This window comes from Alligator sinensis, unplaced genomic scaffold (genome assembly GCF_000455745.1).
Source record: "Alligator sinensis unplaced genomic scaffold, ASM45574v1 scaffold223_1, whole genome shotgun sequence".
NCBI lineage: Eukaryota > Metazoa > Chordata > Crocodylia > Alligatoridae > Alligator > Alligator sinensis.
This window is the reverse complement of record NW_005841936.1, coordinates 1976485-1992869: the sequence shown is the minus strand read 5'-3', so window position 1 is coordinate 1992869 and position 16385 is coordinate 1976485. Positions and strand designations below refer to the sequence as shown.

Here is a 16385-nt window from a genome sequence, read left to right as displayed (position 1 = left end):
TCCTGCTGACCCAGCCTCATGAAAATAGGTGAGAGTAGTGTACATACTCCTAATCCCACATTGTGGGCTTATGGAAGCACAAAGAGAGAGATCTTGTGCAATTCAACTCTCAGCATGGCAAGCAGTTATATATTTAAAAGGCAAAGAAAGTTTTACTACCTGCAAGAATATTAGCTGTTATAGCGGGGAGTGAAGATAATGATTTAAGAAGTGTCCTGACCTCAAATCTGAGAAGCTTTCTGTATCATGATTTTGAATTCCTTGGTAAGAGGAAGAAGTGTAAAATTAGCAAATACAACACTGCTGTCTCACTTAATTTCCAAGATGGGAGGAAGTTTATGACATCTCCATTGTCAGCTAAGAAGGTCTCTTTTTCCATTGAAGTTTTCTATTTCCATATCTGCAGAGGTTAACTGAAAAATGCAGTAGTAAGAAGGAACTGAACTCACCCTAGAGACATTTACAGCACAGACATGCTGCAAGGCTGCTTTCTAAGCTAGAGGGTAGGGCAGGGGGCAGACAATTATTTTGGGCAGAGGGCCACTTACTGAGTTTGGGCAAGCCATAGAGGGCAGCATGACAGGCAGCCCAGGGCAGATTAATATTAATTTTCTAAATTTTAGGGGCCCTGCGAGCCAGATAGAATGACCTGGTGGGCTGCATTTTGTCCACCTCTGGGTTAGGGGGACATATCAGTGCTGCATCACACAGCACTCTCCAGCTAGAGAGAAACTGCATTGTATACCATTCCAGGGGGCAGCAGCGATCCATTATAGCTAGATCTGTGAAAGTCCTCCCCACATCCCTCTTCCAGAGGAGCCTAGGTCAAGGCTGTGAAACAGTTGTCTCCCCTCCCCCAGGTCAGCTAGGGGAAGTTTTCACTGTTCTCATAAGGGGTTCAAAAAGAATATGGATTTCATGCACAAAGAGCCTCTCAAGACTACACAGAAACAGCAAAGTGAGAGAGAAAAATCATTCTTCTTTATATGGAAGTTTTTTGCCATTAAAAATGTAGACACAAGTCATTCACAAGTGAATATTGGTAGCCCTCCCCTTCCTTTTACTACTGAAGAGAGGCAAGGAGAAAAAGGGATGTGGGAGTAGGCACTTGTAGAAGGCAGTGAGAGCTTGGTATTCAAAGTTAGCCACTTCAAGCCAACACATTTTGGGCAATGCTTCTAATCAGTTCCACTTGCCAGCCATCCCACTTGCACCCCAGTTCATTATCCAGCACAGCCTTCCTGTCTTTAGTCCTTACATTGGCCAATGTTAGGAGTAATTTGAGGGTGCTTCCAGGTTTCAAAGCTCGACTTCCCAACCCAGATGCATTAGCTAGAGTGCTACTTCTTGCTTATCCCTGTATGCTGTAATAAAGAACAAGATACAGAGGAATGTTGATAAATGATAAGTATTTACTTTTGCACTCCCCTCATCTTATGTAAGAGAGGTTATAGTAATGTTACCAGTTACATGGCAGGATACAGGCCTCTACATGGTCTCAACTTACAATTCAGTTGAATTGATTCTTTGTATTAATAAGAAAGCATTAAGTTGTTGGCAGCTATGTTAAGGGAAAGAACACAAGAACTGGAGAGGGAATTGGACAGAGAAGGGAAATGCTGGCCATGGTTTTATGGACAGCACTATACAGAGAACAATGATATTGCTTAACAAAATCAGAGTAGAGTAAAATGTTTGCTTGCCCAAGCAGGTTCCAAGTTTGCTCCTGTAAGTATTACACAGGATGAAGAGCAGCAGCATATTACAGCATTTTTCAGAAGGGACCATTTTTCAAAAGTAATTATATCTCAACCCTGTTTCTCATGGAATTAGCAAAGGAAACTGGAGGTTGACAGGACGTTTGTTCTCCAAGACTCCTGTGGCAAACTTCTGGCCATCTCTGTCCTGGAATTAAAGAAGAAAAAGAAAAAAAAAAAATCATCAAAACAAAAACACATACACACACAGGGTAAGGACTGCAGATCTTTTGAGACGGAGACCAAGTTACTAAAAGGCTAAGAACCAAAAAACCCCACAACAAAACAAATACAAAATCCAACAACAAAAACCCACATAGAGATAAACGGTTTGATTTGAAATGGCTTCTAGTAAACCCTAGATCTTACAGGCACAAGACTACTGTACCACATCAATACCTGTGAAGCATCCAAATCAACAACCATTCCAGTTAATTGCCATTTAAGGCTCTTGTGAAAGTAACCGTACTGCCCCGGTTTGGAGGAGTCAAACCTTATACTAGACTAAAATCAGCCCCAGATTAAACTGGTAGTCTGTTTTTAGTCAGAGAATGCATTTTTGCAAGAGCACCAGTTTCTTAAATAGGATCTAGTTGCATTCTTAGGAGACACCCCACAAAAAACAAAGAATAGCCACACACCCCGCATCCCCAGCCACCTCCTTCCTTCCCCAAAGGCAGTGCTTGTTTAAGGAGAGATGGGAAATTTGACTTTACTTTTTTCCCCCCCACTGTCTCCCCCACTCTTCCCCTCCAAGCAAAGAACTCAGTCACATAACTGATATGCTGTTTGTCCAATAGCAGACAGGTGGATTTGTATTTCCACAGACTAACTCATAGCAAGGGGAAGCTTTAAGGGACAGGGTATTACAAGCATCTATCATATATTTTTTAAAGGATGTCTAGATGTTGACTATTTGGCACCAGTGGGGCCATGTGGCAGGCCAGTAGGGGGTGCTCCTGCGTCAAGCCACCCACCTCACTGCACCCAACCACCTTCCAGGCTCCAAGTGCCTCCCTGGGGGTGCCTCACGTCTAGCCGACCCCCTTCCTGGAGCACACCCGCTAGCCTGGGGGTTCCACTGCCACCACCCAGGGCTCTGGACTGATTCTGGCTCTGCGCACCCTGAGAAATACAGGCCTAGTAGGCCTCAAGGGTACTTGATTCACTTCAAGAATTTTGGATGCTTTCCTTAGTCAGAAGGGCAAGTAGTGGTCTCCCTTAGTCACCTGAACCAAGGGGACCCCAAGGCATCATCTAGACCCACTCCCAATAAGTCTCCCATACTAGGTACAAAGGAGAACTTTATTGGTTACAGAAGGTAGGGTTAGAATAGGGTACAGGGTAGAGCAATATCAGAGAAATCCCGTAGAGCAAACTCCGCTGGTTGGGTAGCCTTTGATCACGCATCCGAGTTACTGCAAGCTATATATCTAGTTAGATCTCAGGTAGCTTACTGACAGGTATCATCCAGAAGCAGGTGGAGATTCCCTCCGGAGGCAGGCAGTTCCTTGATCACGAGTTTTGAGACAGAGCAAGTTTCAGATGGTCCAGTCCAGTCCAGTCTCTCTCTCCCCCTCCCTCCCCCTCGGCTGCTGCCCCCTCCTCCTAGGCAGTCCTTAACTTATATAGCCCTTGAGACCTCATTTACCTGGTCCAATGGAGGCCAGCACCTGTTGGCTGTCAGCCAACCAATTTGAAATACATCACTAGTTGCCGGGCAGACTGGCAGTCTCTAGCCCACCAGGGAGGAAGCCCCTCACCCAGGTATGTGATACCAGTCACGTAGGCAGAGGGAGCAGGTTTTCCCCCCTCCTTCAGTAATATATCCAGCTCAGGTTACCTAAAGAGATAGGGTTAAGGTGTGTATCCTCTGCTGGGCCCATCTTAACCGAATTGTCACAGAGCAGAGTTTTTGGGGAGATACAGAGGTGGCCTTCTGCCACAGGCCACATCTGAAATACTGTGTCCAGTCTTGCTTCCTGCCCCGCCCCCCTACAGAAAGGACACGGGCAAATTGGAGAGTTCAGCAGAGCGCAACAAAAGTGGTTAGAAGGCTGGGGAACATGATTTACGAGGAAAGGAGAGGCCGAGGCCAAGAGAATTGGGCTTATTTAGTCTGGAGGAGAGAAAACTAGGGGCACATTTAACAACAGCTTTCAACCCCCTAAAGGAGAGGCAGGAAGTTATTTGGGCCCATGGGTCATGTAGGGAATTTTGTTGAGGTGCTGCAGCTGGGTCAACACCCTCTCTCTCTATTCCCCTCCCCATGCAACATCTCATCAAAACTCCCTATATGGAATAGGGCCCCAGGTGGATTGGGAGCCGTGTTCAGGAGTGGAAGGGATGGGTGAGGCTGGGATCACAGGGCAGGGTTGCAGGGTGGTGGCAGCATGGGGCTGGAGCCCAAGGCCTGTGGCAGAGCTGCAATCTGTTGCCCACATGCCCCTGCAATGGGGACAGGTTCTGTGGGGAGGGAAGTGCAGGAAACAGATTGCTGTTCTGCTCTGGCCCAGCCCCACACCGTTATTGCCCCAAGATTTTGGGGTCTCTATGCAGATCAGCTAGGAGCTGCACAGGCAGAGCACTCTGATCGTGTCTGCCCAGTGGAGTGCCCTACCTGCACAGCTCCTGGCTGGCCTCCATGGAGACCCTGGGATCTTGGGGCAGCAACCAGCAGCTGCACTGCCGCAAGCCCTGCTATGTGCCTGGGCACACACCACAGCTCAGGCTGCCCCTGCATCTGCGCTGGATCTAGCCAGCAGGCTGTATTTTGCCTGTTCCCGCCTTAAAGAGTGGTTATAAAGAAGACAAAGATAAACTGTTCTCAGTGGTGGCAGATGACAGAACAAAGGTCTCAACTTGCAGCAAGAGAGGTTAGGTTAGATACGGAAGGGGAGGGGGGGTGGAAAGCCATGAACAAAAACCTCATGAAGAGGGTAGAAAAGCACTAGAACAGGCTACTCAGAGAGGCTGTGGAATCTCCATTCTTGGAGATTTTTAAAACCCAGGTAGACAAAGTCTTGACTGGGGTGATATAGTTGAGGATGGTCCTGCTTTGTACAGGGCTTTGGACTAAGTTACCTCCTGAGGTCCCTTCCAACCCCAGTTTTCTTTGATTCAATGTATTTTTGCCAACTCTTGTGGGAAGAACTACTCATCTTCCTTTGTTTGTTCTCCGTGTAGCATGTGCACATGCTAGCACAGAATGTGTGAACTGCATTCCGGTGTCTAGTATTTGGGCACCAAGCAGGACTATGGGAAGCTGCACAGAAGTGAAAGCTTATGATGAACTCTTACTACTATTCATCAGCTGCCATCTACTGAGCCTCAGAGCAGCTGATCCAGGAAAACCAGGTAGTGATTATTCAGCTCGTGGGAGGAGGAGAGATTGAAACTTATGCGTATCTAACGCATAGGAATTGACCCATGTCATGCATCATAATCACTTAGTCAATGCTTGTTCAGAGTTCTTTAACTGATACCTCCCCTGTGATACCCAACTCTACTTGTTCTGCTGGTGTGGTATGGCTTTAAGTTTTAGTACAAGTGGTTTCCTGATGCTCTGTCCCACCCCTTATTCACACACGTACTCAGACTCCCAACCATCACCTTATCCTTGTTGGCCTGTAGGAGTTGCCACAGCACTGTCCACTTACAGTGTGGAGAAGGAAAGAGGTAGGTATTACTGTACTGCAACTACTGTTGAAGTGTGCATGCATAGGAAGTTCTGCATTAGTTAAGTGGCCTGTTAATGTCATCCTAGCATTTTCCTTTATCTGATAAAGCAAAGATGCTTAAATACCAGCACCCTCATCTCATTTTGTCCTCCTTAAGTATGGAAAAAGTTAGGACTAGTTTTTCCCCCTAGGATTAGATTGAAACACTGATTTGGCCCTGACCACATAAACCAAAGCCCCAGAACAAAGGTAGCAGCTAGCTTTTAGTCATCTTCATCCATGTGTTACTGTAGCAAGAGACTAGCATCAGTGCATCTAGCACCAAGGTGGCATACAGGGCCCTTTCCTGCCTAAGGCAGGGGGGTGTACTAGAGGACATTTAAAAGGTCCCTTCCAGCTCTACTTCTCTATGCTGCAAGTAAAATAGATAACCTCAAGCAAGTCATCAGGCTGGTGGCAGGTCCTGGAGACCTTCCAGAGACTCCCTGGACTTACCTCCACTATAACTTTTCCTGTAGGCCTGACATTCATCCAGTCTCCTGACCCGACTGATCCTTCTTTTATGACAGAAGACACCTTTCACCCTCACAGTTTCTATTACATACTTTGTTGATGTTGCCATTACATAGATATGGCTCCTTCACACATTAACTATTCTGTCTATATACATTTACCTTCAGTAGCCAACCAACAGAGGAGATAAGCCTACTACAAAATCAGAGATTAAGAGTGAGCATGCTTTGGCTCAAACTGTAGCTAGCATTGGAGATAGCAGGTTCAAATCACCATAGTAGACATTATATCCATCTATACAGTGATCTTATTAAAGGAAGAATAGTGCCATTAGATAACAAGCTTGGCAGATTAACAGAGACTACAGAAATGACAACAAGCCTTATACAGAGCATCCAATTTATTTATTTAAAAATCACTAATGTGACGATATGGCTGCATGTACTCTGATCAAGAAAAATGTCTGGCTGCACTAGCTTACAGGGACCAAGATCTAACAGAGGCCAGCTACTCTCTGAAGAGAATGCAGTCAAACACTTGGTCAAGTGTAACGTTCCCTCCACTTATGAAGGAGTGATAGGTAACTGGTAATAGAGACACTAAGAACAATTTTGAGAAAGGGAAAGAATAATTATTAGGCTCTTTTCTCCTGTACAACAGCATGCACCACTGTTATACAGAGTCTGCCTTAAGCAGAAGAAAAACGCATGCGTTTATAGATGTATTTCTTCTCTTTCCAGCTTAAGTACCTAGGGGCTCCACTATTTTGTTTCTAGGTAGGTAGGTAAGACAGGCAAGGAAAAGCTTTGCAGAATGGTATTTTCTTTAATTATTTGGATACAAGCAAGATGGTGATGTCATGTGTTCCCCCAGATCTGAAAGAAGGAGCACCAACAGTTTTTTTTGTGGGTCTGCATCTTCCTTAGCCCTATAGCCAGAGTTTGTTTTATGTCACCCTGACTAGCTTTCACAAAGGAAGGAAAATAGCTTTGTTTTCTGCTGCACAATGAAACTGGTTATCAAGGAACATTCTCCTATGTGAAGGTGAAGTATACACAAACCCCAGTTATACTCAAGTAATGCATTCTGGATATTGCCAATACCAATATTATTAGTTCTCATTTACTGATCAGTAAATATCATTTAGCCATTACTGGGTCCAGTTCCTATCAGCCACTTACCTTTGGACTACTATAGAGCACCAAGTTCTTTCAGTTTTGGTACAAGTTCTCCATTTTGATCTAAAGCGTCTAGATCAGAATAACCACCAATGCAGACTTCTCCGATGTACACACGGGGGACCTAGACACATACAAATTATATTTGTTAGTCAGTAAGGAGGATAAATAAACTGCACAGTCAAGTCCCTGGAGACATGTGAGTATTTGAGTCAAGCAGCAAAATTGCCCATTCATTCTGTGGGTATTAAATCCTTATTCTGGAGACAGAAGAGTGTACCAGATCTCCTTCTCTGCCTAATAGGAAAGCAAACAGCTGCCACAGGTTAAGTTTAGGGATGGGGTACAGAGAAAGTAAAAAGGATGGATTAAGGGGTTGTGCAAGGACATGAAGATAGGAATATTTTAACTAGCGTTCGCTAGAGCTCAGGGATTTTTTTTTTTGGGGGGGGTGGAGGGGACATGCAAGAGATTGCATTGAAGCAGAGGATGTCATCAATGACTGTTCTTTCATAAATTACAGGCACAGTACTAACACATGCAGAACCACATGCCTATCTAAAAATGATTTTTTTTTTAAATATATAGCTAGCTATATTAAAAACTTCAGGTAACACTACCTCAGACTACAAATATGAAATCTGAACCAGTATTTTAAATCTTACTCCACCTAGGCTACTTGTACTATACAGGACAACAGGGAGATGCCTGCCCCAGGCTTTGTGGAACATGCGTTCACAAGAAACAAATGTCATCAGTCGACTTGTGAAACATAGCCTCTTTGCTATAAGAGGAAAGAGAAACATCAGTTTATCCCAGGGTTGACTGTCACCTGTGAATCATATTGAAACAGATGGAGGAAGGCAGACAGGCATTTACACATGTAGTGTGAATGGCAACTAACTCAAGTCAGCTGCTATTGTCTCAGAAGGAATGTTCTCTCCATACTTTGCAGGCATTTATACCTAAAAATAGCTTAATCCAAGGCTGATTTCTCCTTTCTAGGATGAAATCACATCTCTTAACTCCGCAAGAGCCAGAGCACTTGTCAGTAATACAGAAACAGTAGTTCAATACTTTGGGCTAGAAACAGACAACCCGTTTAACACAGTACTGATGGATTCCCAGGTGATTTGCTGGGCACAATCCTTCATTAGTGAGACTTAAATGGCAATTAACTCAAACTAGCCACAGTTGTTCCAAAGCAAGGTGTCAGTTTGGATGCTTGATGTAGAACAATAAGCTTGTCCAGGTCTGAGGTACAATGCTCAAATTCAAGTCAGGCTAGTTATCCATTTTCTTCCAAAGTAACAAAAGCCACTTTACAGAGGAAGAAGAAAGAGTACCTCTGACACGAGCACATTTTAAAGGTATTATTATATCTGTAGGAATTGTGAAAGCCTTTACTACTAAGGCAAGATTAAGAAACTGTAAAATAAAAGTCATTGGAAAAGAAAAAAAAAACAAAACACCCAACAAAAACTTACTGTTCTTGCCCCTGTTGACTGTAGGAAGTAATCCTGAATACTGCTCATGTCATTTCTGGCTGTGAGATCAATGAACTCCAGATGTCCTGGCTTGAAAGTGTACTTCTTCAGAAGCTCTATAGCTTCCTGACAGTAAGGACAGGTTGGTTTTATGAAAACAGCCACTTTATTAGCTCCAAGTTTGCTCTTCACAAACTGCTGGCTCATCTTAAGGGTGCTGCTGTCTAACACCTAGAATCAGACTGAATGCTATAGTACTGCCCCCACCCAGCTCCAGCTATTTGTAGTTTGCAAAATGCTTTCCTTCCAGGGACAACACCCTGGAGGAGGAGTCTTCTTCATTTGGTTTCGCTTTTTAAAGGGGCAGTGCATCATGTGTCCTCTGTGCACAGTTAAATGATTTAACCATGTGAAGTCATTTGCCCCTCAGTTGTTATTTCACCATCTTTATTTTGTTATAAAAGAAGATTCTAGCACATGCATGTAACTCCAGCACTAAGCTTTCAGTCTTGTCTCTCTTCTCCCTCTCCTTAGTTGTGTCTTGCTTATTAGTGTTCATCTTAGAGACATGGGGGCATAACAGTAGGGTTGCCAAGCCTCCAGGATTGCCTTGGAGTCTCCAGGAATTAGATATAACCTCCAGGAGACTGCGGAGAATCGCCCAGGTGATAAATGATAGGGCATTCATTAAAATAAATGTTAAATGTGGAATTCAATTTATACAGTAGTCCAGCGGGTTTTTTAAATGTAATAGCAATGTACATTTGTCTTCCTGCATACAGTACAGATCAGTCATTAATGTCATTACATCATGTGATGAAACCTGGAATAGATTCAAACAGAGCTGGCAACCCTACATAAGTCATCTTTCAGGGGACATTGTTCACAATGCCAGACCTCTCTTCTTGATCTGGAGCACAACGTACTCTGTTTAAGGGCCAAACAACTGGAAAGGGCTATGCATTTATTCAGAGTTTGCACCTAACCAAACTTACCAGTAACAGAAACAACATTCATCAAAAACAGGGTGCTGTCAGAGCTCTGGCCTGAGAAGTCCAGAAATGGACTTGCTCTCCTTATTTTCAAGGCTTCTACTAGCCAGTTTCAGGCCTGCTTTTATTAGAGGTCTTGAAAAGGAGGGGAGATGGCAGCCCTGAAACTGAGTGGCACCTTCATTTTCAAGACTTCTAATAGCAACGCTTTGAGAGCTGCTTCCCTTCACTGTTTCTGATGCAGTTGCAGAGAATAAGATTGGTTACAAAAAGTAGACAGTTACAGTTACAATGCAGTTAACCAGAGTAAAGTTAAGTTAGAGTAGACAGAAGGGCTGAACTATGCTATGCATTTAATCTTATGCACTTTACCAGTATGCAGATAACCGGGGTTTTGATCATGTTAGCAACAGAGGCAACAAATTAGACCTGGCATTGTGCTATGAGGTATAAGCACATTATGCCTTTATCTGATGCACAAAGAAGTAGGGTGTGCTTCTGTATTCAATTGAATTGACATCAAAGGCCTAAAGAGCTTCAGCCCTACTGACCAATAATGCTTTTGGAAGTCAATGGAATGTAGGCTCCTAAGGCCCTTGGTCATTTGAAGTAATTTTACCTAGTATAGGGTTCATAAGGTAAACTACTCTGACAGATCTGCAGAGTAATTGAAGCCTTCTTTTGAGTGCTGTGTTTTCCTATCCCTTTTGTAATGTTCAGAAAAGACATAAGATCATGGAATGAAAAGAACACTGCAACAGCTTGAAGCTCGGGGGTGGAATAGAAGATCAAATCCCCATTAGCAATTATTATAGTCCCCTGCACTTTTGCAAAGCCTGTCACCTGTGGCTCTCAAAATATTTACCCCACTTTTACACCTGGGAAATGGAGACTTGGAGTACCTGTGTATCTTGCTCAAGACTGCTTAAGGAATAATGAACAAAAGAAATCCAAACACTCAATACTATGTTCTATATTCTACTAGACCAGGGTGAGCAAAATCTGGCCTGCAGCACGCTCTATTTCCCAGAAGCCCCTGTGGCAGCAGCTCTTCTTAGCTGCTGCCGCCGAATCACGCCCTGCTGCCTGGGCAACTCAGCCCACCCTCCCTGCACCCAGCACCAGGGCTGGGACCCATACAGACAGGATGACTGGGCAGCTGGGATAGAGCCACAGCCAGGAGCAAGATGGGGGGCAGGGCTGAGGAGACCCTGGTATCTTGGGACAGTGACAGTGCAGGGCCTGGGCCAGGCTGGGGCAGGGCCATGCACTGCTGTGCCTTTGAGACAAGTGTGCGTTCTGTGGGCAGGGACATCCAAGGAGCAGATTATGGCTCTGCACTGGCCCTGGTCCCATGCTGTCACCATCCCAATATCCCAGCCTCGGCCCAGAGCAGCTCTCCACCCAGTCACATACCCTGCCCTCATAGATCCCAGCTGGTTTCCATGGAGTCCTCTGGATCATGGGGCTGCAGCAGTGTGGGGCTGTGACAGCATAGAGCCAGGCCTGGGACTGGGGCCAGGGCAGAGCCCTGGTTTTGCGGCTCCATGGTGTCATGGCTCTATGCTGTCACGGTGCCATGAATTTGGGGTTTCTACAGAGACCAGCTATGAGCTACATGGGCAGGGACTGCTGGTCCGGCCATAGACTGAATCCACCAGTTTGCCCACCCCTGTACTAGACAAAACCAATTTACTAAACAAATTCCCAATCCTGCCAACAGCTTTTCTACATACTTCCTTTTATGTACATGGAAAAGCCAGTTGAAGTTAACAGACTAGTCATATACAACAGCCTGCATTCAAGCTGTTTGTAGACTTGGGGTCTTACACAGAAACAATACAAATGCACTGGTGTCTCTTTAAAACCAACGAGAAAGCTGCTGTCTTCTTTGGTAAATTATGTGCAGGTGTTAAGGCCTATTTCCTGCACCTGTGTAGTTCTCAATACTCAATCCTGGTTTAGGAAGCTCTGTTTTAGAGATGGAGGGTTGAGATCCTAGAGGTATTAAACATGTTTTTTGCCTGTCAATTGGTTATGTACATGTGGTAATAACTGTTATAACTTATATTTATCACTTTGTTTTTTTAAAGGAGCCTTGACTGAAAACAAAGGGTGCAATTTCACTGAATGTATGTATAAATCAAGGTTTCTGGTGGGGGTTTGAAAGTGATGTGGCTATATTGTGGGCCCCTTGTTCTTACTAGAGAGTAGTAGCTCATGAGCTGTCTTGACAGACACGTGTGTAACTGCTTGCTGATGTGAATAAGGACTCCAAAACTTGGCCATGATAGATTTAAACAGTGTTAGAAAAGCAGGTGGAAAAACTTCGGTGCTGCCTGCTTCAGAAGCTGGCTGTTACTAGTAGGTTATAGATCAGTGGGTCCTAATCTTTTTAGATTCAAGGCACCCTGTAGAGCAACTGTATTGTTGCAAAGAACTCACCCCCCACCCCAAATAAACCCATGACAAGTCAGATAAATGCTGTTTCTTCAAACAACTAACAGACATTTCTGAATCACAGGCCCTGGTTCTCATAGGGGACTTCAGTCACCCTGTCACATCTGCTGGGAAGATAATACAGCAGTTGAAAGGCAATCTTGGAAGCTTTTGGAGAGTGTTGGGGACAACTTCCTGGTGAAAGTGTTGGAGATGCCAACTGGGGGCCCTGCTTCTCTTGACCTGCTGCTCACGAACAAGGAAGAATTGGTGGGGAATGTAGTAGTGAATGGCAACTTGGACAGAAGCAACCACAAGATGACTGAATTCAGGATCCTGAGGGAAGGAAGGAAGGAAGGAAAGCAGCAGAGTAAGAATCCTGGACTTCAGAAAAGCAGACTTTGACTTGCTCAGGGAGCTCATAGGCAGGATCCCCTGGGAGGCCAGACTGAGAGGGAAAGGAGTTCAGGAGAGCTGGCTGTATTTTAAAGAAACCCTACGGAGGGTGAAGGAACAAACCATCCTGGTGTGTAGGTAAACTAGTAAGTATGACAGAAGACCAGCTTGACTTAGCAGGAACTCTTCAATGAGCTAACACACACAAAGAAAGCTTGCAAGAAGTGGAAGCTTGGACAAACAAATAGGGAGGAGTATAAGAGTATTGTTCAGTCATGCAGGGATGAAGTCAGGAAGGCCAAAGTGCAATTGGAGTCGCAGCTAGCAAGGGATATGAAGGGTAACAAGAAGGATTTCTATAAGTATGTCAGCAACAATTGGAAGGTCAGGGAAAGTGTGGGACCCTTGTTGAATGGGGGAGGCAACCTAGTGACAGAGGATGCAGACAAGGCTGAAGAACTCAATGTCTTTTTCACCTCAGTCTTTGCAGGCAAGATCAGCTCCCAGACTACTGCACTGGGCAGCACAGTTTGTACAGGAGGTGACCAGCCAACTGGCAAAAAAAGAGGTTAGGAACTATTTAGAAAAGCTGGACGTGTATGAGTCCATGGGGCTGGACAGGGTGCACTTAATGGTGCTGGGGAGGTTGGCTGATGTGACTGCAGAGTCACTGGCCATTATCTTTGAAAACTCATGGCGATTGGGAGAGGTCCCAGAAGATTGGAAAGGGGCAAATATAGTGCCCATCTTTAAGAAAGGGAAGGAGGAGGATCTGGGGAACTATAGATCAGTCAGCCTCACCTCAGTCCCTGGAGCAAAATCATGGAGCAGGTCCTCAAGGAATCGATTTCTAAGCACTTAAATGGGTGATTAGGAACAGTCAGCATAGATTCACCAAGGGCAAGTCAGGCGACTGTCACAGGGATGACTCTTGGGGTTTGAGCCTCCCTCCTCTGCCTGCACTCGTGAGTAACTTATCCCACCCTCAGGCACTCACCTGCCATAACTTGAAAGAAGATCCTTAGCAATACTTCCCAGGCTTACTGCTGGATATCTCCCATTGTTCATTAGATAACGTGGCCACTGCCCCTCACTCTTCTCAGGTATATTCCTCCAGTGTCCAAACTATGTTCTCACCATTTTTGGTGTCCCTTTTGAACTGCTCCAGGGCTCATCCAGTCCATTAGCAAGAGGCAGAGTTCTCCAGCTGTAGCTCTGGTTTCCTGTTGGAACAGGAATCTCCTGTGGTGAATTAGAGTCAGGAATCCCTTCTTCTGGGGTATTCGACACCCTGGTGCTTGGCGTTCTGGCTGGGGCAGTCCTAGCTGGGGCTGCCTTTTCTGTTTCCTGCAGCTTCTCTTTCCTGGTGGGGATTTCTAGGCTGCAGTACTGGGACCAAGCTGCTCGCCGTGCTGCACTCGGTGTTTCCCCAGCCCATCTTGTTGTGGCTTTTTGCCTGCCTGCCTGCTTGTAAGGGGAAGGGGGCGAGTGGGATATTCTTCTCCCCTACTCCCATCCTCCTGCTACACTGACCACCCTGATTGCCTTCTATGATGAGATGACTGGCTCTGGATGTGGGGAGAGCAGTGGATGTTTTGACTCCAGCAAGGCTTTATATATGGTCTCCCACAACATTTTTGCAGGCAAGCTAAGGAAGTACAGGTTGGTTGGATGAGTGGACTGTAAGGTGGATAGAAAACTGTCTGGATCATTGGGCTCAAAGGTCAGTAATCAATGGCTTGATGTCTAGTTGGCAGCTGATAGCAAATACAGTGCCCCAGTGGTCAGTCCAGGGGCTGGTCGGTGTCTTCATCACTGACCTGGAATATGGGATGGAGTGCACCCTCAAAAAGTTTGCAGATGACATCAAGCTGTGGGGAGTAGTAGATACACTGGAGGGTAGGGATAGGCTTCAGAGAGACTTTGATAAATTGGAGGATTGAACCAAAGGAAATCTTATGAGGTTCAATAAGGACAAGTGGAAAATCCTGCACTTAGGATGGAACAATCCCATGTACTGGTACAGGCTGGGTACTGACTGGCTAAGCAGCAGCCCTGCAGAAAAGGACCTGGGGGTTACCATGGACAATAAGCTGAATACAATCCAACATTGTGTCCTTATTGTGAAGACTGTGTACTGGGCTGCATGAGTAGGAGCCCTGCCAGAAGATCAAGGGAAATGATTATTCCCCTCAATTTAGCATTGATGAGGCCACATCTGGAGTACTGTGTCCAGTTTTGCACCCCTCCCCCCCTACCACTACAAAAAAGATGTGGACAAGTTGGAGGGAGTCCAGTGGAGGGCAACAAAAATGGTTAGGAGGCTGGGACACCTGACTTCTAAGGAGAGGCTGGGGGAACTGGGCGTATTTAGTTTGGAGGAGAGAAGACCGAGGGGGGGGGATTTAATAACAGCTTTCAACTACCTGAATGGTGATTCCAAAGAGGATGGAGCTAGACTGTTCTTAGCGGTGGCAGATGACAGAATAAGGAGCTATGGTTTCAAGTTGCATCAAGGGAAGTTGAGGTTAGATATTAGGAAAAACTTTCTCACTAGGAGGGTAGTAACTCATTGGAACAGGTTACCCAGAGAGGCTGTGGAAACTCCATCCTTGGAGGTTTTTAAGACCTGGGTAGACAAAGCCTTGGCTGGGATGATCTAGTTGTGGATGGTCCTGCTTTGACAGGGGATTTGACTAGATGACCTCCTGAGGTCCCTTCCAAGCCTAATTTTATATGATTTGATAGATTCATATTTGAAATCTCTAGGGTTTATCTTGTGAATCATATTTGCACAACAAACAGGGCCACAGCACTCTGGTTGAGAGTCACTGTTGTAGATGCTGTTTTTTTAAATCAGGCCCTGGATGATTAGATACTTACACTGATCACCTTGCTTTCTGGGCAGAGCTGAGATAGTTGTGGCCAGTAGAGGCCTCGCCATTTCAGTACTGGCCTCTTGGCTTGAAAAAAGCTGATTTCTGTGAGGGCCTCTCTCTCTCTCTTTTTTGTATTTGTCTACTCCATTGTCTAGATATCAATCAGATCTGTTGACCAGAGGGAGAGGCTGCAAGGCACATTTCTCTTCCCAGGCTGTTGGAGATGGAGGCTACAGTATTGACTAGTCTTTTTAATGAATTGTTGTGATTGGTGGTTCATTCATTTTTGGTTGCATCTCTTAGACTGTAGCTTTTAATATGTGGCAAAAGCAGCTGGATCCTGGCTGACCACTTCCTTATGTTCTGTATAAATGTAACTAGGAGGAAAAAAGATAAATATCTGTCTGTAATTACCTGCTTAGTGCATATCCTTGTGCTATGATACCATTTCTCATTAGGAAATGAAATGAAATACTAACCCTGTATTTAAGTGCTGCAGAGATTATGAAACAAGTAGGTAAATGCCTGGAAAGTCAGAGTTACAGTTTCACGGTGAGGGAGTTTCTCTTCCTGATATATAATGCCCACACACATTACAGAGGTTATAGCTTGAATTGCCAAATTATAAGCTGTCAGTGTATTTCATACAGTGTGCTGGGAAGGCTGTACATTTCCGGTCAGGTTCTGAATTATGTTTTCTTATTCCAATGTAACACCCACACACACTTGGGGTTGTTTGTGGTCAAGTGTGTTCTGGTTTTATTTTGCTGTGTATCTTGCTTGTGCTGTATATCTTGCTTCCTCTAGGACTGGAGAGACCCACCTCCCATCCCCCCTTATTAAGTTTCCCTCTGAGGAACCTGTGGAACCAGTTTGGTGAGTCTGGCCCCTTCACTGGGGGTTGCTGACCACTTTTGAAATATTTGGTCTGCAGTAGCAGTGTTCAAATAATGCCCGTTTCTGGTTGGGACCAAGTGATGAGGTCAGAAAAGTTATTCAAGGGTCAGGCCACCTAGTCTGGGTTCTCCTCTTCCCCTTGGGGTGGCTGAAGCCTGAATGCTGAT

At 45.1% G+C, this 16385-nt stretch overlaps 1 protein-coding gene across 1 annotated transcript; it reads right to left on the bottom strand.

Annotated features, from left to right (window-relative positions):
• Positions 1-974: 974 nt before the first annotated feature.
• GLRX (glutaredoxin) lies at positions 975-8930 on the bottom strand. The gene is made up of 3 exons (XM_006019702.3): positions 8616-8930; positions 7132-7252; positions 975-1905 (listed from the first exon to the last, which is right to left on the bottom strand). The coding sequence occupies exons 1-2, from the start codon at positions 8820-8822 to the stop codon at positions 7142-7144; spliced, it is 318 nt and encodes a 105-aa protein (XP_006019764.1). The 5' UTR covers positions 8823-8930; the 3' UTR covers positions 975-1905; positions 7132-7141.
• Positions 8931-16385: the final 7455 nt, after the last annotated feature.

Excerpts from the sequence above, each read along its gene's own strand:
- GLRX (XM_006019702.3), bottom strand. The coding sequence starts at position 8,822 with ATGAGCCAGCAGTTTGTGAAGAGCAAACTTGGAGCTAATAAAGTGGCT. Across the intron at positions 7,253-8,615 it reads AGTCAACAGGGGCAAGAACA|GTCCCCCGTGTGTACATCGG; the intron begins GTAAGTTTTTGT and ends GTATGTGTCTAG.